Source organism: Haliotis asinina, chromosome 5 (assembly GCF_037392515.1).
Source record: "Haliotis asinina isolate JCU_RB_2024 chromosome 5, JCU_Hal_asi_v2, whole genome shotgun sequence".
Lineage (NCBI taxonomy): Eukaryota > Metazoa > Mollusca > Gastropoda > Lepetellida > Haliotidae > Haliotis > Haliotis asinina.
Window position 1 is genome coordinate 49,340,112 of NC_090284.1, and position 27,311 is coordinate 49,367,422.

At 39.6% G+C, this 27,311-nt stretch overlaps 1 protein-coding gene across 1 annotated transcript; it reads right to left on the reverse strand.

The window, feature by feature from the left end:
- Window positions 1-1,065: 1,065 nt before the first annotated feature.
- On the reverse strand, window positions 1,066-19,386 carry LOC137284698 (sodium-coupled monocarboxylate transporter 1-like). Its single transcript, XM_067816611.1, has 15 exons — window positions 18,798-19,386; window positions 13,500-13,565; window positions 13,168-13,219; window positions 12,489-12,556; window positions 11,698-11,852; window positions 10,023-10,163; window positions 9,367-9,499; window positions 8,996-9,084; window positions 8,169-8,284; window positions 7,159-7,226; window positions 6,789-6,875; window positions 5,092-5,306; window positions 4,446-4,546; window positions 3,160-3,278; window positions 1,066-2,294 (listed from the first exon to the last, which is right to left on the reverse strand). The coding sequence occupies exons 1-15, from the start codon at window positions 19,158-19,160 to the stop codon at window positions 2,115-2,117; spliced, it is 1,953 nt and encodes a 650-aa protein (XP_067672712.1). The 5' UTR covers window positions 19,161-19,386; the 3' UTR covers window positions 1,066-2,114.
- Window positions 19,387-27,311: the final 7,925 nt, after the last annotated feature.

Below are 27,311 nucleotides of genomic sequence, written 5' to 3' on the forward strand. Positions count from 1 at the left end.
TGTAATGCTCGATGTTGATGCAGCTGTTATGTCAAAAAAGAACCCATTTGATGCAAAGAACCCATTTAAAAAGTGATTATCAGTACACACATACCAAGCATAGTAAAATCGTAGAATTTGTTTGTTATTTAACGCCACACCCAGCAATATCCCAGCTATGTGGCAAAGGTCTGTAAATATTCGTGTCTTGACAATCCAGTGATCAACATCATGAGTATCCATCTGCGCAGTTGGAATACGATGACATGTGTGATCAAGACCATCCGATTCCGTTAGTCGTCTCTTGCAGGAATCATGGGTTGCTAAAGATCGATTATAAAACTGAGAGAGGCATCTGGTATTGTGACAGAACGAAACTATATTTTTTCTGCTATTATGCATCGTACTTTTTTCACCTGAAGTCAGATGACAACGATTCTCACCTCAAAGACATTTGTGACTCCCAGTTTAAAAAAGAACGGAATGAACACTACACCTGCCTGTATTATTTCCAGCACAAACGATGCACATATCCACCAGTACATCGTCGTGTAGTTGTAAATATCGGCTGGCGCCCCCATCAAAGTCATTGTGACCAACAGCGACAACGATACAGGGATTGCATACACCTTGCGACCACCTATGAGGTATTCATCCGAATCCAGTTTCATTCTGTCCTTGATGGCAAAGAACAGCCCAATCCCTAACGATGCTGCCAAAGTGAGGGAGAAGAGGACATAGTCAACGACTGGGAAAGCCTTTGCTTTGCCGACCCGTGAAAGACCTGGGGCAGAATAGGCCTTCAGCAACCCACGCTTGCCATAAGAGGCGACTAGGCTTGTCGTAAGAGGCGACTAACGGGTCGGGTGGTAAGGCTCGCTGACTTGGCTGACACATGTCACCGGTTCCCAATTGCGCAGACCGATGCTCATGTTGTTGATCACTGGATTGTCTGATCCAGACTCGATTATTTACAGACCGCCTCCACATAGCTGGAATATTTGCTGAGTGCTGCGTAATACTAAAATCACTCACTCATGTAGTGCATTATTCAAGAAGGGTTTAATAAACACTCAAACTATTGTAGGTTCTGATATGTTTATTTCTTGATTAATGATGGAGTAGAAGGTGTCAAATAATACCACGTGAGTAATATCGCACTTCTGTTGAAGCACAATCATCCCTAGTATGACACATGGAAACGGTCTATTCGCAGAATATTAAGGTAATCTCAGACCTGTAAATTGACAGCCTCATCCAGTTTTAGAACACTCGGACTCACATTATATATAGTTCGTAAATGAAGGGAATTTAGTTACAAATATACGATACCTGCTGACCACATCCTGCTTATATCTTCTATTCATACTCTGGTCTACTTATACAAAGAAAGATAATAAAAAATTAATAGATATAGTATTTATATCTCAAAAATGCATTCAGTTAATGCTGTCATACAGACACAAAAAGAATACTAAACGATGTACCGTGTAATAACATATTTATGAAACTAATGAATGGTTTGGTATTGTTTCGTAAATATTATATTACACGGGACATCGTTTATTATTTTATTTCTTACTCACCCAACATTAGCAAAATAATGTCTGAGATTTCAACATGTCATAACAGAGGTCACGCTTGTCAACATATGTGTGTTTAAATTAATGTTTTAAATGGAATAAGGAATAGAATTTGGTCATTACACAAAAAACTCAGTCATACTACAGTGTTATAACACAATGAGATGGGTGACAGATTCGGTTATCAAACATGTAATCGTTAAACACTCAAAGTCTCATCTGGAATAACTATGGTTTATGTTAGTTGGTATAATAGGTCGTTTAATATTTGAAGTAAAATGTAAGTTTAAGTTTCTGTTTAATAGGGATCTGTTAAGCGCATACTTGCTTATTTCTTACCTCCGTGTATAAAGCACCCATAGTAATACAAAGCATATAAAGGACAGTCAACATACAAAGACATGAGTTCAACTATGTGCTATGTTTCCAAGCAAACGTTGATTCTATTACAATAATCCGACAAGATATCGGTCTTGTTACACTAACAGAAAAAGGATAAACTGGCCAAAGACTGCTACCGCTTGTAAGTGCACAGAGACATAGCTGTATATATCACAGACGAACAGAAATTGTGTCATTCTCTGTATATGCCATGTTGTTGATGCCATGTTTGACTGGAAAATTGGCATCACCGTTTTCCTGTTTCTGATCAGCCGCATAAGATGTAGTGATCATCTCAGGTATCTTTGATGCTTTGTCATTTACCCCCGGTGTTGCATCAACGTCGTATTTCTGAAAAGGGTAAAGATTCAAATTATATAAACTGTTTTATTAGCAGCATGCACAGTGTCAAAAAAGCTGTCTCCCTCACAAGTCATCAGGGGATGTTACTTTCCATTACTGACTCAGCAAGCGCTCAGCGGCCTCCACACTTAAAATTGAAACTTATTTCAAACGCACAGCTGTGACAACTTACCCAAATACGGATCAGCCATGCATTATGTACATTCTAAAGGTTTGAATATTTCTCTGGTTAGTTCCCTGAATAGTAAATACATCACGCTGTAAAAATGTCTAACATTTGAAGAATTCGCCCCAGACTTTGGAAGCACTATAATAATCGTAAGTCAATGTTAATGTATGGGACTATCTTAGCGCCAAGCAAACTTTGAACAATCTGGGGCATGAGTCATTAATTGCTGGTCTACTACTTGGAAATGAACAGCTGCGTCAAAGTTGCTATGTCATAGATCACAAAGTTTGTACAATTTTCTATTCATTTTCATTGTATTCCATATGTCGTTAACAGCTTTTTGCAACCAACCCGGACAATTGTTGAACGTATATAATGAAATACATAGACACATGCCAACGTGTATTAGATGATTTTCACTTTGGAGACTTGGTATCTGTTTTGAGTTCAAGGATGATTCACACCTCAATATCATTTCAGTCTCTGCATATGTTGATGTTGTTTTTGAATTTCTAGTTATCACTAATCGTATAGTTTGTCTTTAGGGATGGATATTGAGATAAATCAGGGCATACTATGTCTTTGTGTGTGTCAGTCAATATTAATGTCACGAATAACACCCAGAGCATCTTAATCTCACGAATCAAATTTAAAAATTCAAAGTAGAATTCTATGTAAGCATACCCCTTCGTGATTGACTCCAAATCTGAGAGGTCGGAGGATCATCTCTGGCAAACAGGGAAAGAGGCAGTCAAACAGAGGGCATATGAGACGTGGGTCCAGACTCTTGGGGTCAGTTCTTCCTGTAAAGAACAAAGTCATGCGTTTGTATTCTACCTTATGAATGCGTTTGCTTGTTTTAAAGCATTTGTCAGTGTGACCATATGTTAAAGTAAAATGTATGACCTTCTGAGAGTTTGAATTGAAATGTTCCAATTCTTGTGTTTACCTCTTTTTAATAAGTATCATATCTCGTTTGTGTAGACCTAGAATCATGATGATTTCCACCGCCGCAAGAGTGTCCAGACTATCGTTTACAGATCAGAGGCAGGTGGGTATCCTAATGGTTAAAGAATTGGCTCGTCATGGTGTAGAACCTGGTTCGATTCCTCACATGAGTACAATGCGTCAAGCCCATTTCTGGTGCTCTTCGTCACGCTTTTGCTGGAATATTACTAAAAGCACCACAAAGCACCACACCATATTACTAAAAACCCCATACTCACTCACTATTTTCATGTCAGGCTTAATATAAATTTTCTCTTTATATCCAAACATCTGCCAGGGTGTACTACCCGTGACTGCCCCAGTGGCTGACATATTCAGCCTTCATTACCTGTTTGATTAAGTGAGACTATGTTTATTTCTATTTAAGAAACTAATCATTTTTATTTAGTTTGATCTTTTGTTGAGTAATGATAGCTGCTCAACAGCATCTCACACGTTCGCTCGTCACCCCGAAGACCCCGAAGACCCAGGTTCGATTCCCCACATGGGTACAATGTATAAAGGCCATTTTGGTGCCCTGGTGTGATATTTCTGCAATGTGTGCTAAAAGCGGCGTAAAAAACTAAATTCATTCATTCACCGACACACGTATGCACCGATCCTTGTTGAACAATTCATATTAGTGAGTTGTCCACAATGTTCAATGTTAATGCTTACACATTACAAAATCAGATGCCTCAGCTTCAAAACAACATACACTTCTTCAGGTGTGGAACAAAGATTGCTGAAACTCGTCTCATACTCCATTGATTCCTGCTTTTGTTTTAAACTCTCTCATGAAAGATGTCCGGTGTATTTGATACATGATGTTCACGGTGTTCATTCTAAACCGTGTCCATTTAATTTGATCTAGGCTTAAACTGATCTGGGCACAATATTTGCAATAATGAGACAACGGTGCAAATAAGTTGCAGTTCGCCAAGCCGCCAAACAACTGAGGATACAAGAAAAACAAGAGTTACCTGTGATGAAGCTGACGATGAGCCCAACAACCACAACTATTGCAACCGCCGTCGCGGTGTAGTTCAGATACGACAACGTGTACAGGGAATAGAGTGGGTCACTGTGGAAAACAATACTAGTCTCGTTATTGTAACTGCCACACTACAATGGGCGAGGAGAAGTAATGAATTTCCTGTACTTCACGGTCATCATTGCCACGTTTCGCCACTCTGACATTTAACGGTTAAATGTAATCTCTCTTAACCAAACAATTTCACGTAGGATTAAAATGAAATGACATTTTTCTCATGATCTGCAATAATTTTGAACTGGCCTGATGGTTCTAATCACAGAATTGCTACCCAAGACATTGCTACATCTTGGCCATGACTTTCCCCAGTCCGAGGTGACATGAATGACATGAAGCTGTTCAGTATAGATATATCAAAGGCTATTGATTATTGTTTAACGCCACACTGAAGAATATTCCGGCTTTATGGCGGCGGTTTGTTAATACTCGAGTCTCGACCAGCCAATCAAATGCAATGAAATCTGTTGTCTTAAATAAATATATCTGAACCTCTCCGAAATATTTTCAAGGGAATGTGCATTATATTTTTTACAGTTGATATTTAAACACTTTATGTCGATACAATACAGTCTCACCGTGGCGTTACCATCGGGGGAGCGTTAACAGCTTCGGTGGTGTTCACGGTGAACATTGTGGTAGCGAGCGTCGTCATCGCCGTTGTTGTGATGTTCCAGTTGCAACCACTAACAGACATGGGGGACGGAATGATATTGAATGCTCTTTTGACGAAGGCCCCTATGCAGATCCATAACATAATCGCGAGGGACGTCAGACTTCCAACGATGGCACCCTACAATGGTGACGTTAACGGCTCAACATAGTGGTGTAATACGGGTATTTTTACCTTATAGGTACTGATGGGCTGTGTGCACTTTTCATTACTTATGATTTGAATTGCATTTTCAGGTAATATAGAAGTAATAGTAACACTACAATTATAACACCCCTATTTTAACCTCGATCTCGGACACACATGGTGCCAAAGTTGTATAAAACACAATCATTCCTGGATAGATTTCATGCTTCTTGGAGTGAGTGAGTGGATATTGCTTCACGCTGCCCATGAAACTGTGCAGCTATTCACAGTCAGTGGAAGCAAAGCTTTGTGTTGCATTAGTTTTAAATGTCACGTGACAATGGCATGGTTGGTGATTAGGTGTAGATTCTAGCGCCTACATCCAAACAAAATTGTTAAGAGCGCTTTCTCACAAAATATCACAAGCTAAAGGGTTACCATATACTGAGAGTATACCCTAGCAATACCCTTATCCATGCATCAAATTAGATCATACTGGACCGCAAAAGAAACGCAAGTTACTTTTTTCAAAACACGTTCCCAATGCATTCCTTTTAGGGTGAATGAGTGAGTGAGTTTAGTTTTACGTCGCACTTAGCAATATTCCAGCTATATGGCGACGGTCTGTAAATAATCGAGTCTGGACCAGACAATCCAGTGATCAACAACATGAGCATCGATCTGCGCAATGGGGAACCGATGACATGTGTCAACTAAGTCAGCTAGTCTGACCACCCGATCCCGTTAGTCGCCTCTTACGACAAGCATAGTCACCTTTTATGGCAAGCATGGGTTGCTGAAGGCCTATTCTACCCCGGGACCTTCACGGGTCCATTCCTTTTAGGACAGCAAAGAATACCATTATAGAACCAAGCATTCGAAGATGGTTTTGTCGTTGTTTCCGCTTATTCTTGACCATGTCGCCCAAACGCAATCATTTTTATGTTTTTTGCATGCAGTGTTTCTGTTTCACACAAAGATGCATGCATTTCACTCCACTTTGAAGCTTAATAACGCAGGTCATTAAAAAACCCATAGAACACAAAACTGACTGTGACAACGTGGAGAAAACATGCCACGTCTAACTGAACAGTAACGACGAATCGCCGTTGGAATGTTGCAGACAGGATCCACACCAAATGCAGTGGCCAGGCACCTAAGATGTCACGTGACGTGACAATCGCAAGACTATCCGCAAAGTATCGTCAAACTGGTATAGTTCGATATGAATAGACTGCCCTCAAAGAGAAAAACATTAGTGAAGTCACACTTGGACTGCCAGCCCGTGGCAAGTTGTGTGAGGTGGTCTGTTGTAAACGTCTCCAAAGAGAGAATGTTTTCATTCGATAATCATTATAACATACTCATGGTTGACGCTGCGTTTCATACCGGACACCTTAAACCACGAACCTTAACGCCGAGCCGAGGGAACGATTTAAATTCATAATACATTTATTAGTTGATATCACGACTTACCCAAGAGTTCGCCCACGGAAAGAACATTGCCAGAACAAAGATTCCGAACAAAGGCCCATCCAGAACACTTGTTACAGCATACGTGGCCTGGATGGTAAACACACTTATGTAAATCAAGTCATGACTTATGTAAATTCTACTCTTATTAATGTAGTTTACACAAGTTATCCCGTGGAATAGTGTGATAATGTAAGTGGAACCTTTATAATGTTTAAGTATGGAGAGTATTAACGTCTGGAGGATTTTACGTCATCAATGATGGACTTTAGGTAATGGGGGACTACGTCTGTGTTTGTGCCAAGTACACGCACGTACTACTGGTATTCTGAGCAAGAGAATATTACCACACACACATTACGAGATATTTTACCTGAAGGACGCTTCCTAACTGAGCCACGCCGTATGCACCAGCTATCATCACACCACCCATAATGAACACTGTGAAATACACGAATATCACGTGTCACACCGCTGTACATTAAAACAAATGGTATGATATACAGTATCATACACGGTATCCGTAACGTATCTTTCACAGTATCCTACACAATGCCCTTCAGTATTCTTCAAACTCCCTAAAAAGGTATTCTTTTTTCAACTATCCTTTACAGTACCATACGCATTATCCAACACAATATCCTTCACAGTATAATTCAAACTATCCGTCATAGTATCCTACACATTATTCTTAAGATCCTATCCTATACGGAAACCTTCTCAGTATTCTACACAGTATTCAGCACAGCTGCAGTATCGTGTACAAATCTCTATTCAGAATCCTAAACAGCATTTTACATAGTGTCCTACGCAGTATTCTAAACTGCCCTTAACAGTATCCTAAACAGTATTCTACACAATACAAAACCCAGTATTGTACACAGTACTGTATTCTACACCGTATTCCTACACAAAACCCTAAATACAATCCCAAACAGTATTCTACATGGTGTTCCACGCAGTATCGTAACCAATATACTTGTCAGTATTCTAGACTGTACCCTTGGCAGCTCCGTGAACACAATGCTAAACAGTATCCTACGCAGTACCCCAAACAACCCATTCAGTATCGTAAACAGAATCGCATACAGGATCCAACACAGTCTTCTACGCAGTACCCTACAGAGTATTTACTCTACACAATATCACAGTGTCCTACACCGTACCCAACACACTATAGTAAACAGTATCTTTATCGTAGTTTGTATTTCACTCAGTATCTTACAGAGTATTGTGCATAGTACCCAACACAGTATCAAGATCATACACTGTATTTCACTCAGTATCCAGAGTTTCCTACACTGTATTCTAACAGTATCAGTAGGATACACAGTATATTACTCAGTGTCCTATATAAGGTGTGAACCCAGAACATGCACTTACCCGTGACCTTGGAGAGGATGGTCATACTCCTGTCAGACAGTTTCTTACAGCACATTGGTTGGATCAGATCGTAGGGTATGACGGCGCCCATAGCGTTCAGTGTGGATGATAGCGTGCTGTAACACAATCCAATCGCAGGTGCAAATCCTTACGCATTGGGAGCAATGTTAGGTTCGTATATTTACTGATTCTGTTCACGAATCTTGTCCATCACATTTTGTCAAAAGAGACAGATGACTAAAAACGTCAATGTCTCATCACAATGACATAGTTTGCACTTAGTAACAGTAGTATTTTCACAGTTTTCGGCAAAGTGAGCATTCTAAATTATTCCCAGTTACATGTAAAGTATTCAAACCGTGAAAATGTACAGTCACGCAACAGTAATTTCGAGTGAGTGGGTGAGTTAAGTTTTGCGCCGCACTTAGCAATATTCCAACTATATGGCGGCGATCTGTAAATAATCGACTCTGGACCACTCAGTCCAGTGATCAACAGCATGAGCATTGATCTGTGCAGATGGGAACCGATGACACGTGTCAACAAAGTCAGCGAGCCCGTTAGTCGCCTCTTACGAGAAACACAGTCGTCTTTCATGGGAAGCCTGGGTTGCTGAAGGCTTATTCTACCGTGGACCTTCACGGGTAGTAATATCCAAGAAAAATGGTATTACGTAGTAACACCGTGAGGGTTCGGAATAATTTCCCTTTAGCAAGCGTAGACACTCTCGACTATACTTGTAAGGGGCGACTAACGGGATCGGGTGGTCAGGCTCATTGCTGAGTGCGGCGTAAAATTAAACTCAGTCACTCACGTAAGCACTCTACCTCAGACTTCCGCTGAAGATACATGACATAAACACTCCGGGCAATCCGTGGAACTGGCTCAGAATGTCCATGACGAACAGAGGCAGCATCTGCGAAAAGAGATGTGAAGGACTATCTTCTCAACGGTAGTATGAAACACTCGTTTAAATTAAATCACACAGAGCCAGTTATGTTGAGGCCACAATCATATCCATGCCGTATTGCTGACAGTGGCGAATATCTACTTTCACTCAAGTTATATTGAATGAAAGTCTGTTGAATGAAATCTCCGACGCTAATAATACACAATGACATTTGAAAGTGGACATACGTAACATATAATATCAGCGATTGCTCTCTAACAGTACAAGTTATACGTAAGCCACACTTACCTGATCCGTGCTGAAGATGAGATTGTTGAATCTTAACGGGAAACAGTCGGCGTAGAAGGCGAACATGACGATGCCGATCATGCAGCATAGGCTGACGATGAGAATAAGTCCTGGCAGGTTTATCAACATAGAGCTGTAATTGGAGTGGAAATGATAAGTGTCCGGTGGTGTACAGCCAGAAAAAAACAACAAGGGACATAAGAAATACATATGTTTGAACTATATATATAAACGAATACAACTGAAAACCAAGGGTTTAGGGAACTGAAATGAGGAAATAGACTCCGTTTTCGTGACGTACAAACAATGCCATGAACCTAACAAATACTGTTCTGTCGGCTGTTCATATAAATATCCCCTCCTATTATATTTTGTACCGAGGGTTTTCAATGTTATATTTGGAAACGAATTTACGAAACACAGTTACCTCTTGTGGTTAGTATAGTGCTGAGGTAGAATCCTGATTTTGTCGAATACATTATGGTTTCGTGTGAGTGTGATCATTGGTTAATAAACACTGATCCTGTGTTTGTGGTGGATCTGCGTCACTTCGCCTCACACTAAGCGCAATTTCCCACGTTAAGCACGCACGATCACCAAATTGGAAAACTCCGAAATAATATGAGTGGATTTAAACCAAAAAGCAGATTTCTTACAGTTGTGCCTTCCTTGGGGTCGAACAGGAGAGTGCTCTCTGGATTTGTGCTTGGCTTGTGCCATAGAGACTGAGCCAGACGAAACCTCCACCAAACACTACAGTCCAGAACGAATGTCGAGTTGTAGGGTCGGGGTCAAAGCTGGAGAGATATAAATTGTACGTGTTAATTGTCTTACTTAATCAAGCGCGTACTGCCCTACTACGCACAGTAAAATGCACTTGAACGTAAGCGTAAAAGCATGCGGTGTTGATCACTATATAAAGGAAAATGTTACATTTAATTTTGTCATTCGTTTTTACTTGGAAAAAGGAAATCATCATGCCACGACTGAGTGTCTTGCCGTACCCTGATTAAAACTGTGTCCCTCTGTATCACTTTTCTCAGTGACATATCACTGATTTCGCAGAGGGAAATTGAGTAAATGCCATGTACTACGGAGGTACAGGTGACCAGTTTCAATTAACGAGGTGTGAACGTCTCAAGTATATATATTAGTGCTTAATTACTTAGGTGTTTACTAATTATGTATGAAAATGAATATATGAAACGTTTGCTTTTGTTTCTCTTCCATGTATTTTTGTTACAGCCTTTCAAATAATGCTATCAATCTGCCAATCAAGGTCAATCAAATACCGTGTTAGTGACGTAACATCTTAGCAGTCATGGTTTACTGCACACCGGTGCCACTCAGAGACGCACATGACGACCATAGGCCACAGAGGGGAATTTCAACTAGATCAATTAATATCTCATAGGCCACTGAGGGACGTGTCAAGGTACAAAACCATGTACGTTAAGGTCAAGACACGAATCGGACACTTCCATAACTTGCCATCTGATTGCCATTTCATTGGAAGAATTCAGCAAGAGAAACTTCGTCGACTTTTCCAGTGTGTGCCGAGACGCTGTCGAGCAGTAATTGCTGCCAATGGTGGCCATTCAAAGCACTGTCTTGCGGACAGAGGTAAACAGATACACAACAATGAATGCTGTTGTTTTGGCGAACTCTTTGCCTAGAGGCATGTTAATTGTCACCTTTTAACTACATCGACTAATTATTCTTAACCTAACACAGTAAATTCTTGTAGAAATGTGTATGCCTTTTTTTTGAAGAGTATATATGGGCACTCAGTAAACAATCGAGTTTAGATCAGACAATCCAGTGATCATCAATGACATGTGTCAATCACTATGCCCCGCTGTCTCGTTAGTTACCTCTTACACCCAGCATGGGTTGCTGAAGAGCAGCATCAAGCGGGGTTACCTCCATCGTTGCAGCAGCACTTTCTAGATAGTACCATGCATATCACTTCCTTTATGCCATTATTAACGTACTACCTGTTTCCAAACAATGCATCATCAGGGGTGCTCATACTGGATAAATCCATGTTTATACGATTTGAAAAGATATAATGTGAATAAAATGTAATACATCTTAGATGCGACTTATAATGGAAGAAAGACTTTTGCATGTCATACAACACATGCTAACATAGGTGTCTGGGTTAGGATTCGTTGGGGAGCTGACTGTTGGTCACCGTATCCTCGTGTGGCCGTAAGGATTTGATCAAGCAGCTGAACCCAGACATAACAGGAATATTGCAGTCTGTGGCAACACGCACGCACTCACTCACTCACTCACACACTCAAAGGACTTTCATAATAAACGTGCTCATGAAAGTTGATCCTAGACCGGTTAGCAGCAATTTCCCAAGCGTTACCGAAGCCGCCCAAGTTGATGGAACCTTGGATGAGCACTGCCAGCAAACCTGCAATGATCACCACCGCTTGGAAACTGTCAGTCCACACCACAGCCTTCATGCCACCCTGGAAAACCAGTGATACCAGTCATTAGTAATCAACAAAGGGGGGCGTTTAAATGTTGTGGTGTAGATAACGTGTTTAATTAGCTGGCCAGGATAATGGAAGGCATGTTATTGCAACTGCAGGTAATATGGCAAATGTGTTGGATTTGTTTGTTTACTTGCACGAAATTTAACGCCGCACTCAATTTGCTTGCTATATGACGGCTTCTGTAGATAATCAAATCAATACCAGACAATCTAGTGACTGACACGATGAGCATCGATCTATGCAACTGAATACAATGACATTCACCAATCCTGTAACTGTACAGTTTACGCATGTGTTGTAGTATAACCAGTTATGCTAGACGATGGTGAATGCCAGTTCGTTTCTGCGCCCTAAGTGCCTCACTCGATGGTATTCATAGGAGCTAATTACTTGAACGATGCTGTCTAAATACCTTAAAATATGCCATTCCAAATCACGACTTTACATCCTTCAAGATCTGAGGGGAGATTTCATAACTATTCATAGGGGACGTGTTGAGGCTTGGATACCCTTGACAACTAGACCAAACGTGAATAATGATCACGATCTTAACAATGAAAAACCAGTGTTAAGCTATTGAAAGACATCACTGTTAATTGAATTACTTACTAAAGTTGTGTAAATGGTAGCTATAGCACCAATAGCAGCGACCGAACCCCAAAGGTCAAGTCCTGTCACTGAGACGGAAATGAAAAGAAACATAAAATTAATGCACTTTTTATTGACAGTCAAATTTACCAGAACATTTTTCGGGTTCACACTGTTATGGGGATTGGTGACTTAAAAAGGGTTTCGAAAGAATTACAAGAACACGGCTACAGGGGGAAAGTGTTCTAAAGATATATAATTGTAACTTGAACTAAGCACCTGTTGTCTATAATGAAGCAGTAGTAGGCGTTGCCAGATTTCATGCTCGGAGAGCTAATGTAAGTATTGGATATGGCAGGTATATGTCTGAGTGCGTCGTTCAACAACGAACACTAATGCTCAGCTTTCAGGGTGGATAGAATAGTGCGTCGTTAAAGACCAGACACCCTGTAATTCCAGGGACCACTGTAGCAATATGTTTTGTCTATAGCAACATGCATCAGTACACCCATGTGTTATTTCTGATATAGATAATATATGTTTGGAATAAAAGGTGCACTGTATGACGTGTAGATGTCTGTAATTATGGGATTGTAATACCAGCCGTGACATCACTTGGTAATACCGTTTATCCTATGTAATAACTATGTTTCAGGTATGGAAATACGAGCAAGCTTGCAGAAATATGTTCCTGGCTTACCTGCATTGAATGCAAGGCTGGGGGCATATAATACAAACGACACGTATATTATCTGAAATTGAAAAGAATGAAAACATATTCACTGTCAGATCTGAATAGAATATTACCTGACTGTGACTGGCTTAGATGTCCACATCGCCCTCTTCACAGAATATAATTTGCCAACCATAATGCACAGCTATTGGTAGAGTTGAAATATAACGATATAATACATGTACATATATACACTCATCCTTCCTGCCTCCCCCTTACCTACATACGTACGTACGTACACACACGTGTGCCCGCCCGCCCGCCCGCACGCACGCACACATACATACATACATACTCACGGTTGGGAACATGAAGAGTATCACCGCCCATGTTCGGACAGTCTTGTTGAACCTCATTTCCAGATACTGAAAGAAAACAAAATATATCAATGATATAAGAATGAAGATTATATGGATATCAACGTCTTTGTATGAAGGAGTAAGCATTAACTCCGAAACGTTGTGTTCTCAAATAAAGAAGTTGATATCCATATAATCTTCATTCTTCTGCATTTCACTTCTAAATGCCCTTCAAAGAATCAATGATATATTTTGACTTTATTTACTAATATACAATTCATTAATTTATTATGTGTGAGTCATCAGAATGATTTGGAAGGATTCTGAAGGTATTATGAACGTAACGTACCATCACTGTCTGCACGTTTGGTTGTTCCTGTTCTTATTTTGTATGCGTGACTACATCTGTGTGTGACTCACCTTGTAACTGACATTTTCTTATTAAGTGTATGTTGAAACATATTGAAACCTCAGTTGACATACTCTTGGAGCTCACATTTTATCATTAACGGTACGTTGAAACATGAAACTTCAGTTGGTATGCCCTTGTAACTGACATTTTTTCATTAAATATATCTTAAAACATGCTCAAACATTAGTTGTCCTGTTCTTGGGACTGACATGTTATCATTAATGGTATGTTGAAACATACTGAAACCTTAATTGGTATACCCTTGTAACTGACATTTTGTCATCAACGGTATGTTGAAACATGCTGAACCTTCAATGTCTATGCACTTTCTTGTAACTGACAATTTATTAGTAACGAAATGTTGAAACATCGCGACGGGTATAACGTTCATTTGCCGTTCCACAAACAGGTACTATTTGGAACTTAGTTTCCTGCGGTCTATGGCACACACCAATCCAACAGCTGCAGATATGAACAATGCCAGGACAAATAGGACATATATGCAAGAATCCCACATAGTTGGTATGATGTTTTGATTATCTTCATCGTTTCATTGAGTCTGCTATGTTTAATTTTCGAGTCAGATTGCAATTCATCGGTCCGCTTTTGAGCCAAACGGATTATAGACGACGACAGAAAACGTCTTCGTTTTGCCGATAAAGGGTAAAGATGCTATTGTCCTCCAGACGAGACCGCGCTTACCCAAGCAATGAATATTAGCCCAGGTAGAGTTATAGCTGGAGTTAAAGCAGCAACTTTGTAAGGAACACGTTATGCAGGTTTTCCCACGGTTTAGTTTCGGAATGTAGGCACTCAACCAATCGTCACAGTAGATTAACATCTACTTTATGACATAATGTGAGTGGCTATATAGTTACTATACCCGAATAAAGCGCATATGAATATGTGCCTCTTCCTGTACCATGTGCTTCAAAGTGAGGTCGTATTAAAGTCTTGACTGATACCTTGACATTCCTGATGTCGTCTGTCTAGCAATTCAGCATTCACAAATCATGACGTCTTCTTTATTCTCTTTCAACCATTCAGCGGTGGTGCGAGAGTACAAAGTCATCAGATTACACGGATGGGGCAAGATGGGGCACAGTTAACATGTGTTAGTATGAAATTAATAAACTTTTGTATTTGTCAGTCCTGCTGTTTCCTTCCTATACACTGGTTACTTGAAGGTAACCAGGATTTTCCTTGGAAGATACCGCGAAAGGATATTGATGTACTTAAGTCTAACATCAGTAAGGTAACGGCATCTCAGTTACTAATGAAATTCATCAGTCGCATACCTTACATGTTGCATTTTCTCTGCCCTCCGGTCTCGATATAAACATTGGTTGAAAGAAACACATAACGTTCAAATGCTGTAGAGTATTTTATAGTCTTATTATAAAAGCCTTCATTAAAGTGTAAAAGCCTTCATTAAAGTCCACCAACTCTGAGTAAATTGTTCTTTTAAAAACCTAGTTCTACCCATAAGGTCAGCCATTCAGTGTTCACACATTATGGCTTTATGAACATATTATTAAGACCTAAATGATTTAACATACATTCGATACCCTTCAGCCCAGTATCTTGATACTTAGAATGCAGTTTTAAAGTGTAACATAGTTGTGTAAAGAGTCAGATAATGTAACGTTTGCTATTTCACCTGTTTAATCAGTCGCTTTACAGTGTCAGTTCTCGGAGGGTACCTTCCGGAACATGTAAATTGGAGTAGATACATTAAGAAACTTCAGATGTGCCCCTGATTTCCTAACCATTGCAGAGAATATGAACAACCTTCACATAAAAAGCCTGGATTAAACAGTTAACCGTGAGGTTAATATTTCTTGTCGTTTCCAAAAGACAGAACATAGCTGTAGTTCCCGAGTCAATCAAAGTTTTGATAGCATGTCGATCCCAGTCTGCCAGATCTATGCACTTTAAACTTAGATACATGTAACAATTAAAAACAATTTCAAGTGCGTGTTTTCGAAAATTGAATATATGTTTACTTTTAAAAATTAAAATTATGATTTTGGATACACTGACATCAAGTTTCCACTGCACTCAATCTATACAGAACGAATTTAATGATCTCAGAGTCCATTTGGACTTTGGCTGATAAGTACTACGTCATATACACACACAAAAGAATGAAAAGATGTAAAACAACATTCACATCTACACCCTCGATATGAACACCATCATAAATAATATCATTAAAAATGTGTGAGTCCAGGTCATTAAAAAACAGTGAAAACAATAGTGGTGTTAGGATTTCACCTTGTCTTACACCACACTCACTCGGGAAATAGTTCTGATAATTATTATTTGCACATACGCATGATTTCATGTTTTGTACATAGTTTGTTAGATAAGTTGACAAACCGCCCATGGATGCCTTGCTTCAATAGTTTATGCCACAAGCCGCCTCTCCAAACTTTATCAAATGGTTTAGAGAAGTCAGCAAACGCACACTATACTATAAACTTTTGTTTACTTTTTTAAAAATTACATTAATCAACATGTTTGAAACAAAGATATAATCGATTGTGGAAACCAGCCTGTACATCACCAGAGTAGTATATTAGTGTCTGAAACGTTAGTCAACCTCGTCTTCAGTACAGGTGGCAATAGTTTTCCTAAATAGCGCAAAATGGTAATAGGCCTTTACGATGAAGGATCATCGTTTCTTCCTTTGTTCTTGGACATAGGTTTGATATCTCAAACTTCTGGTATTATTCCATTTTTAACACGAGACTGAACGAAATCACACACAAAGGACCAATTACGCCCAAGAGTAAATTAGATTGTCATTTTCTATACAGTCATCACCCTATGCCTTATTTCATTAAAAAAATTTCACAGCATGTGTTAATTATAGTAACATAATATTACCGTTGAGTATAGAAGAGCAATGTGTGTGGAAAACAATATTATCATCGGTAGCAACACCATTTTGGGTACATTAGTTAATATCTCCGAAATGTTTGAAGATATCCTCCAACGGAAGAATCATACTACTAATTGCAGGTTTCAAAAGGTTCCGGTACTGTTTTTATCTTGTTAGATACTGCTGGGTGCCTTTCTTTGTTTACACACTGATTCAAGCATCTTTCAAAATATATCTCATTTTGAAATGATTTGAATTTGAAAACTGTTTACGAGCTTTTCTGTACATGCTCCTTGCTATATGACAATCTGTACCAAATTATGTTTAGTGGTATTGCTTGTCACAGTGCCAGTAAGGGTGTCTTTCTTTCATACCAGAAGTTGCAGCATCAGTTAAACACGTGAACAATTTCATTGGTTACTGTATCTTAGCATGCAGGTGATTTGAAAAAGGAGAGAGTCATCTCAATGGTACATTTAAGTCAGAACATGACGGCATAACACAGATAGATACTCTTCATTTTACAATAGACCATGCATGATACATACATATAAAAGATATTTATACACACATCAAACTTGTCTTGACGAACCAAGTCCATCTGCCACCCTTACTACATCAAAGCTCAAAATAATCCATCTAAGGAGCGCATTCATCAACCTCAGCGGCTGTCCCAAACATCTTGTAGACAGAACCGTAGCAATGATCTTTCAACAGCAAGAAGACCGCCAACCCAAACCTGACCCATCCACGATAACATTCCCCACCAAGAACTACCATCAGCCGACTATTAAAGTCGTGCTCTGAAAACACTAAAAACCATTCTGAAGGTCAATGGAAGAATATACTTCATCTAATTCCACTCAAAATTCCATGCCTACGTATTGCATATACAGGCTAACGTGTGACAAGGAGCGACTATGTAGGAGAGGCATCCCGCCCCTTTGACTTGGAGATATATCGAAGAGCCAAAACCTCAGTGCTGAAATCAGATCTGACGTCGCCCCTTTCTGGACACACTGTGAACAATCCATCACACTAACTTGACTGCCAAACTACAACCACCAGACCATCAAGCTTCCATGATTGGTGATGACGTACAATGTCCGAGGGGTTTAGCAACCGAATGCTTGGCAAATTAAATAGACTCATATGGCTTCATCGATCTCCTCTTAATCCACTGTAACAGCACCATCCATAACTAATGCATGTCATCCCCGCTTTTGAATATCATTATATATCATCTACCCTTTTGTACATCAATTAAACTCATTGGCTTCTATCACTTATCCACTGCAATAATACTACATCAGCTTTTGTATAATTAGTTATTCTTTTCATCTGACAGTACCCTGCTTATTGTATATATGCTTAAATTACTCTGGCTTCATGTACATTACTAGTATAAATATCCTGACAAAGGGAAATGGAAAAGCTCAGAAAGTTGTTTATACAATACGAAGCTGATATTTTGTCTTATACTTGAATGCCAACGTCTGCGTGCCTCTCAAGAATCTTAGTAAATCCGTTGATGGTTATTTAACAGCTTTATTTCTAGGCATTTACATTCGACGCTAATTCAATTAAAGGTGTGTAACGACGTCACCGCATTACCTGGAACAACGTCTCTCTTACTTAAACTGTGGCTGTTTGTCTTTGTCCAGACAGTAATAACTGAATATATAGTTGTAGCTAAATTACACTTGATTGTGGTCCTTCATGCATTGACTTCGTTGACAAAAGATTGTGAATATATCAAAACAGGGATTCGGATCCGTAGTCTCAAAACCGTAATCATCATCTTGACATTTGCAAAGGGAACATGTAAATTTAAACCAAAACGTTAGTTTTTATTTATCAGTAAAACATATTTATCAGACACTTGCCCAGTATTAGAATGTTATAAGATACTCGTTTGCCATAAAGACTTCTTAACATTAATACATTGAAATCTTCCAACTGAATGAATTTCCTTGTGAAGAGTATGATAAAATTTTACCTGGAAAACACTTGTTATTCCCAGTTTGTAGAAGAATGGGACAAATAGTACGACTGAGAGCACAATCGCGAATACAAATGACAAACACAGATACCAATACATTGTGTTGAATGTGTACATCTCGGCCGGCGTTCCCAGAAGTGTAACTGCAGATAGAAACGTCACCAGCAGTGACAAGGCGACGGGTATAACGCTCATCTGCCGTCCCCCAAACAGGTACTCCTTGGAACTTAGTTTCCTGCGATCTAAGATGGCGTACACCAGTCCAATAGCTGCAGATATGAACAATGTGAGGCCAAACAGGACATAGTCAACGACAGAAAACGTTTTCGTTTTGCCGGTGATGATGCTGTAGTCCTCCATGGTGTTAAGACGATGTACCAGACGAGAACGTGCCTGCCGAGGCAATGAATATTAGCCCAGGTTTACGCTGCAGTTAAAGCGGCAACTCCGTAAGGAGCTCGTTATGTCATTGTTCCCCTTGGTTTTGTCCCGGAATGTCGCTACTTAACTTATCGTTGCAATAGAATAACATTAGCTTTAATTTCTTCCTTTACACTTGTGTACCGAAGCGGTGGATTTACCCAGTTTTGGGTGTCTTACTTATAGCCTCACATTGAAACTAGCACACTCTGCATGTGCTGTGTGACTACGACTCAGTATGACTATAAAATTGTGCTGGTTCACTGCAGGAGCAATGCATCTACATATTGATAGGAGCATACTTTTTTCTTTGGGGTTGCCTGTTGCCTGTTTGTCGAGTGTATTACCAGTGCAGTTAATCCCATGGTTATCAAACAGCATTATTTCTAGCTATTGCCTATCGACGCAAATTTACAGTCATTTATCTCTTATTTACAGTGTTGCTCGAGCTCTTCGTCTTTGCCCTTTCAATAACTAACTGTTTGTACTCTTGTAGCTAAAACGCACTTGACCGTGATCCTTCATGCATTGGCTTCGTTGACAAAAATATGTGAATATATCCCCATCGGGATTCGAATCCGTGGTGTCTAAACTGTGATCCTCATAATTTACAATTGGGATGTGAAAAGAAGTATCTAAAATTAATACTCATTCTCGAAAATCCCTATAAACACAAATGTAGGACATGCCAGGAGGAATTATATTCGCTACTGACATACATGATCTCTAAAGCATTCAGGTTGAAGCCCATTGTGTGCACCGTGAACTACTGCACACAGGGGAAATTTATTAGAGCGCTACGACCCCATTGCATTGTGCAAACGGTGAGTGAACTTCTGACTTTGACTTTGTCACTAACCCCCGGCATGTCTCATATTGATCCCTATATGTAAAATCCACCACCTTTACGTCCCCGGTAATCTGATATGGGCCTACTTTCTCAAAACACTAAGGTGGCCGTAAAACATTAAGGTAACCCTAGTGCAATATCACGAAATGAGACATAAGGTTAACCTTAGTAAAGGTTGCTTCGTGAAAGCAGCCACAGGAGATCCACTTTTCTCTGGTGTTGGGGTCAGTCAGTGTTTAAGACAAGCGTGGGTTACTGAAGATCTGTTGTAATCTGGATCGTCACGGGTTATGAGGTCAGATGCTTACATAGAAAAGTAACGTGGATGCAAGAGTCTTCATGTTTGCATGCTTGTACATGTAACGGTCATCACACTTAAATTTATGATCATCATGTGCATATGCTTGAATATGTAATGATGAAGGGTCACGACTGCAATTGCTTTGGGAAATGATAAAATGCAACGTCATACCACAAGCAACACTATTACTCACGAGATGCAGAATGTCATTTCTTTGGGTACGGTTTAAGTCGTTATGGTACATGCACAACGAGGTTTCTCTTATCACACAGTTGTATATAGATGTGGGTCGTAAGATTAGTCATTCACATGCAGCCAAGTGAAACCCTCGTTGCGTCGAAGGTGCCGGTTTCACTCTTATCATAACGACCCATGGAAGTCCGGGGTAGAATAGGCCTTCAGCAACTCATGCTTACCACAGAAGGCGACTGTGCTTGTCGTAAGAGGCGACTAACGGGACAGGGTGGTCAGGCTCGATGACTTGGTTGACACATGTCATTGGTTCTCAGTTGAGCAGATCTATGCTCATGTTGTTGATCACTTGATTGTCAGGTTTAGACACGATTATTTACAGCCCTCTTGCATCTTGAATATTGCTGAATACGGCGTAAAATTAAAATCACTCACTCACTCACCCTATCATAAAGATACGAATGTATAAAAGCCGGATTTGTATGTCTAGTTTTTGACTCATCATTTTGGTTGAGCCGTGGTTTCTGGCAACCATCATGACACTTGGACATTGCCTTGTTTGAGTCCCCGATTCCGCCTGTGTGATCTAATGTATATTTCGTAGTATTGCCATGATTCTGAAATGTAAAAGGGATAATGTTGCGCAGAATATACAGATGTATTACACATATAAATCACATTTGAAATCACACGTAAAGATTCGGACAGAACTGGTCTTATCAACCCATGCTTGTCGCAAAAGGCGATTAAAGGGATCGGGTGTTTGAGATCTCTGGCTTGGTTGACACATATTATCGTATCTCAGCTGTGTATATCGATGTATATGTTGTTGATCACTTGATTGTCTGGTCTAGACTCGACTAGTTACAGACCGCACCGCCATATGCTGGAATATTTACCGAGTGTGCTGTTAAACAAGAACGTTGTACACCATGAAACATTCAAGCATTAACATTAGAACGCATCTTACCCCTTCGTGGTTGACGCCACATCTGAGAGGTCTGAGTATTATCTCCGGCATGCAGGGGAAGAGGCGGTCAAACAGAGGGCAGATCAGGCGAGGGTCCAAGGTTTTAGGATCAGTCCTTCCTGAAGGATTGAATTACAAACACTTTCAGCTTTCCCATTGCTCCTGTCATTTTTGCATTTGCATGAAGCTACTTCAAATGCATCGGAGCTTTTGTTTTGAAAATAGTCGTCATAGCGATTTGACTGACTTCACAATATCTTTTTCAGTCGGTGATTAACCAAGAGGTAGAGCTGACAGAATTCTGCTTGTTACTAATTTATCCATGCCACATGATAATACACTTTGGGGTGTACGTATATATTTACTTCACGGTTTTAAGTGGGATGATAATACGCTTGAGGAAATATGGATTATTCCACACGTACATCTTCATTGCTTGAAGTGGGATGATTATGCATTGGAAGAGGCATGAATTGTGATGTGCGTGACACTTAATTGGTTTGTGCGTGACAATAATACACTTTGAGAGAAAATAATGATAACTATTTATAAAGCAGCTGCATCATCGCATTATAAAGCATTGTGCATACTCCTGGCGCTAATACCTAAAGTATGGATCATGCTGCATATGCAGCTTAATTGTTTTATGTGCAATGATAATACATTTCAGATGATAAGGATCACTCTGCGCATGAAACTTCATGTTTTCACGTGCAGTGATAATACATGTCTGAAGATAAGGATCACTCTGTTATTGTTTTATGCAAATGAATAATACATTTCAGGAGATAAAGATCACTAAGGCAGAAGTGGAGGGCGACTCAATGACAAATGCTACAATGCGACCAGACGGACACCCCACACTCATGTCGTACCCAAACCATGCTCACACCCACAAGTCACCTTGGAGAGGGTTAACGTGACATATAATACAAGCGTTACAAGTGCATGCCTTACCGGAACGTGGGAAATACTTATGATCACCTGTGATAAAGCTGACGACAAGGCCAACTACAACAACCACCGCTACGGCTGTCGGAGAGTAATTGAAGTACGATTACTCATACAGTTGGTAGAAAGGGTCACTGAAAAAATAGAGTGTCATAAGTTTTCATCTTCATCAGATAACGTGTCCTCCGAGCATAGCTTCTGTGCAAAGGTAGTATGTTTGTGTGCTCCTTGGGTGAACAGACTGGGATTTAACGACGCTTCAAACAGATCTTCGATCATTTATAAAGAGAATGAGTGAGTGATTTAGTCTAGTTTTACGCCACGTTTAGCAATATTCCAGCAATATCTGGAAAGAGGGCTACACACATTGTACCTTTGTGGGGAATTGGTATTTGGCGTGCGTGACCGGGCTACCCTATAGCCCAACATTTATGGAATAGGTAATCATTTATGTGAAGGGAAAGTCAAAAACGTCTAAAGCTTCGAAGTCTAAGACATGAAACCCTTGAGTTAATGGGTCAAGGGTCATAATCAGGACAAGCCTTTGAAGAGAACAGGCTACCTGCGGATTCTGGGAGAGACCGTGTCCATATGGCCAGCCATGTGCCATGTGTAGAGTGGTGGGCGACATTGAAGTGAGGTATTTTGAAAAATATCAGATTCACGAAGGTAATGTCACACAACAAGCTTAACATGCCTGTCTGTAGTATTTCCAGTTTTATTTGGAGATGGTATCCTAATCGTCACGAATATTCTCAGGAAGACACCGTGTTCCTGTTGCGTAGATTGGTATCCATTTACAGAACGCCGTCACATCTAGAACGCTGGTTGTTGTTAGCGTTGATCAGGAAGAAAATGTACTGTAAGTTCCCATGGTCCCTAGTCTGGTGATCAACCTTCAGTTATTGTTGATATATAGAACGTATTTTACATTGTTTTGTCCAAATAGTGCTACTAGTTTCAACTTTCAAGACTAGTTTTAATTGTAACTGTGATGTTCTAGTTGTTTTACTGTCCTTTGACGACAGGTTTTTATGATATATACATATTTCATTTCAGTATCAAACATGTTTTCGTCACGATATGGCTGAAATATTGCCGATGTATCGTTAAATTTTCACTCACTCACTCACTCACTCACTCACTCACTGTTGAATAGGAAACCAAGTTAACAAACCGAACATGTTTGGCTTAAGGTCTGTTATGTAATTATTTAGAAGCAACACATTGTCTAACGTATTTTGAATCGAATACCTAAAGTAACAGGAATACTGGTCGTGAAATGAACACGAGCACTGGCCCACACTGACACACTGGGACGTTAACTTAAGGGACGCAACTCCTTAGAGCTTGGTCCCGACGGACCCCGGTGCATTGAAAGGTTGTTATTATTTATATACGCTCTCAACACAGTTCAAGCAATATGATCAAACCGAAGCAAGCCAAGACCAGACAATCCTATGATTCGTTTGTCGTAAGATAAACATGACGGAAGCAGAACAACAGCGATTTCTTTTTGTTTGAACAGGGAGCTTATATAGAGGGGGGAGAAGAAACTTCTCGGAAAGCCGCTGAACGTATGTCTCGGGGCGTTACGTAACTAGTGTAGCCAACATGGTGGCAGCGTAGTATTTAAGACTGAGCCCGGTTTATTTTCAACAGCTGATTAATTTCGCTGAGTGTTGTAACAACTGAAATCCTACATGTAGAAGACAGGTTAACTATTTTGTCACTTCAGTTTAAGTTAAATAATTGGTATTAGTGTCCGTATTAGGACAGTAGATTTGTAGTTAAGTTTCAAGTCGGAATGTTATAACTCACTGGCTTCTATTCTCGATTCACCACGAAGGTAGACTAAACCGTGCCGATAAAACTTCTTTCACACACCCGTTTAATTTTTAGAAGGAAAACATACCTTTAGTTGAAAGGTTTTTGCAAGTAATAGTGACAGTTTTATGACTTAAAAATTGTTAGGGTGTAATTGAGGTGCGTGAAAAATATGACATATCACCGATCTGCCATTGAAATGCTACACGCCATTGTTTGAGTGTGTCTAGTTATTTCTTCAAAAACATCATTCACATACTCCTTTAATTCTTATGAAGGGAATATACTATCAGGTGAATTGTGTTTGCAAGTAATAGTGATAGTTTCATAATCTAAAACAATATGTCAGTATAGGGTGTATTTGAGGTGTGTGAAAAAGATGACATATTGCCGATCTGATCTGATTCGCCATTGATGCTTGAGGGTTATAGTTCCATAACTTCTTTCTTTCCTGTTGATCTTATTATTTGACAAAACTGGAAAGGTGTTTTAGAACATTTTGTGACAGTTTTACACATTATGTTTGAGGGCAGTGTGACAGTGTTAGTTAACATTTTGTTAATGTCCATTCCATTCCCCACATGCAATAGGATATATGAATGAATTATGAATTTAAACAAAAATGTCTCAAGGTAGATGTTTTAAAACGACAGCTGATGTTAACACGTGTTCTCGCGATGCTTTTGCGTTCTTTAACATGTTTTGGGAGGGAAGGCCGCGGCATATCATTTATTCTTTAATTCATTCACGTATGTACTTCTTTCTTCTATTCTTTTTCTTTATTTCTTTCATTCATTCATATAATTCTTGCTCTTAATTCTTACTATAATTCATTCATTCATTCATTCATTGTAAAATTCCGACTGATACAATAAACTGGCTGAAATTGAGTTAAACACAACTGAAGTTGCGCTGGGAACGAGTCAAGTCACTTTTGTGCGTTGGAGCATGACGAAGCACACGTTAATTAGTACAAATGGTAAAGAAAGCAATCGAGTGACCTATCCCTGTTGTAGAGTATCCCTGATTTGAATATGAAAGTTGAGCACTATCAGTCCACAGCTGAACAAATGTGTGCGCGTGACATGGAAACTATTAAAGGATGACTCACGTCTTTGTCATGAACGTCAAACAGCCTTATAACCAGGGCACTAACGCCTGGCTCGGTTAAGATTGAGGTTGCTGTGTACACGGCGGTTTGAATATGTTTATGAAACCCTCGAGAAATTGATGATCTGATTTTGACACATAACTTAATAAGCTTTACCTGTTAATAATTGTTGTTGATCCACCGTCTTGTCTGACAATAAAGAAAGTACTAAGTTAGTTCACAAGGGAGTTAATCTGAGGGACGTCGTGACGTCTGCCTCGAAAAGTGGACTTAATTCTGTGATAACGTACAGCCGGAGACATTGATATTTCAACGAATCATCTTAAAAAGTCATCAGCATGACAAAATCGTATTTAAGATAACGTAGAATTGGAACCGGTGATTAATGAGATCCTGGCACCTCTGAGCCATGAACAATTTCTTGACATTTCCAGTCAAGGTCTGAAAGGTTAATTTACGCACATGTAACATTGATTGTATTATTTGGGGATAAGTAGAGTGTGTGAGTTTAGTTTTACCCATCACTCAGCAATATTCCAGCTATATGGCGGCGGTCTGTAAATAATCGAGTCTGGACCAGACAATTCAGTGATCAAGAACATGAGCATCGATCGCAATTCGGAACCGAGGCCTATTCTACCCCGTGACCTTCACCGGTTGGGGAGTGAGTGAGTGAGTTAATATTTAACGTCACATCGGCAATATCTCAGCCATATCGTGACGAGAACATTTAGCACTGAAATGATATATATGTCTACTATAAAAACCTGTCAACAAAGGACAGTAAAACAACTAGAATACCACAAATGGAATTAAAAAATGTGTGGAAAGTTAAAACTAATATCACTATTCGGACAATACAATATAAAAACAGGCTATAGGTTGCCAACAACAGAAGGTAGATCACCATACTAGGGACCATGGGGACTTACAGTACCTTTGCCACCTGCATGGACCCTAGTTGGATTTACACCATCCCCTCACCTGTTAGCAATTTAGACACATCTAACCCCAAAAAATAGAAATACACACATGCTACGACTAAGAACGGTGGAAAGTTTAAATTCCCTGTGAATGTTTTGGGACTTACGTACCCTCTCAAGAGGACAATAATTTTACAATACTTCATCCCCTTTGAGGGTACAGCCACTAACAATTGTTACGAGTGTGTATTTTCTGTATAGTTTTGTTTTTAAATCAGTAATGATTATTATTGGGTCACAATGTTTAGTGTTTTTAATATTAAATATGATTTCGTTTTAATAGATGGTCAACACTTTTAGGATTCTGGTTTTCCGGAATTTATCTGCTCCTAGTTTTCTATGTGTTTGCAATAGCACTTATTCGATGGCATTCTACCGTGTTGACGATGTTCGTAAGTGCCCAAACTTTCGGGAAATGACTGAGTATATATATAAAGGCTTGTTGCCGAGTTGAGGGCGACACACATTCACATAACTGGAGGATATACATCACTGCCAACGCTTGGTCATCAAAACCCGCCAACGCCTGAATCTACATTATCTGCTGTCAGACCGACGGCTGTGTTTATATTCTGCATAGTTGATTATCTCTCGTACTGAGACTTTGGTGAGTTTGCTATATTATATCTTGTGACCCATTGCTTTAGATTTTTTCTCATTTGTACTGAATTTGTAATCAGCATTTTGATTATTGACTTGTGACTTTGTATACCTTGCTCTCGTTGCATAATAATACATAATTTGAACGTTTATGACTTGTCTGTTCTGTTTTGCTGGTTCACAAAGGGATTTGTCACGGTAAATTGTTAACCATAACAAAATTGGGGGCTCGTCCGGGATAGAATTCATGTGACATTTGAGACCATTTGTAAAATATATTCCAAATTTTGTTAATTGTGGAACCAG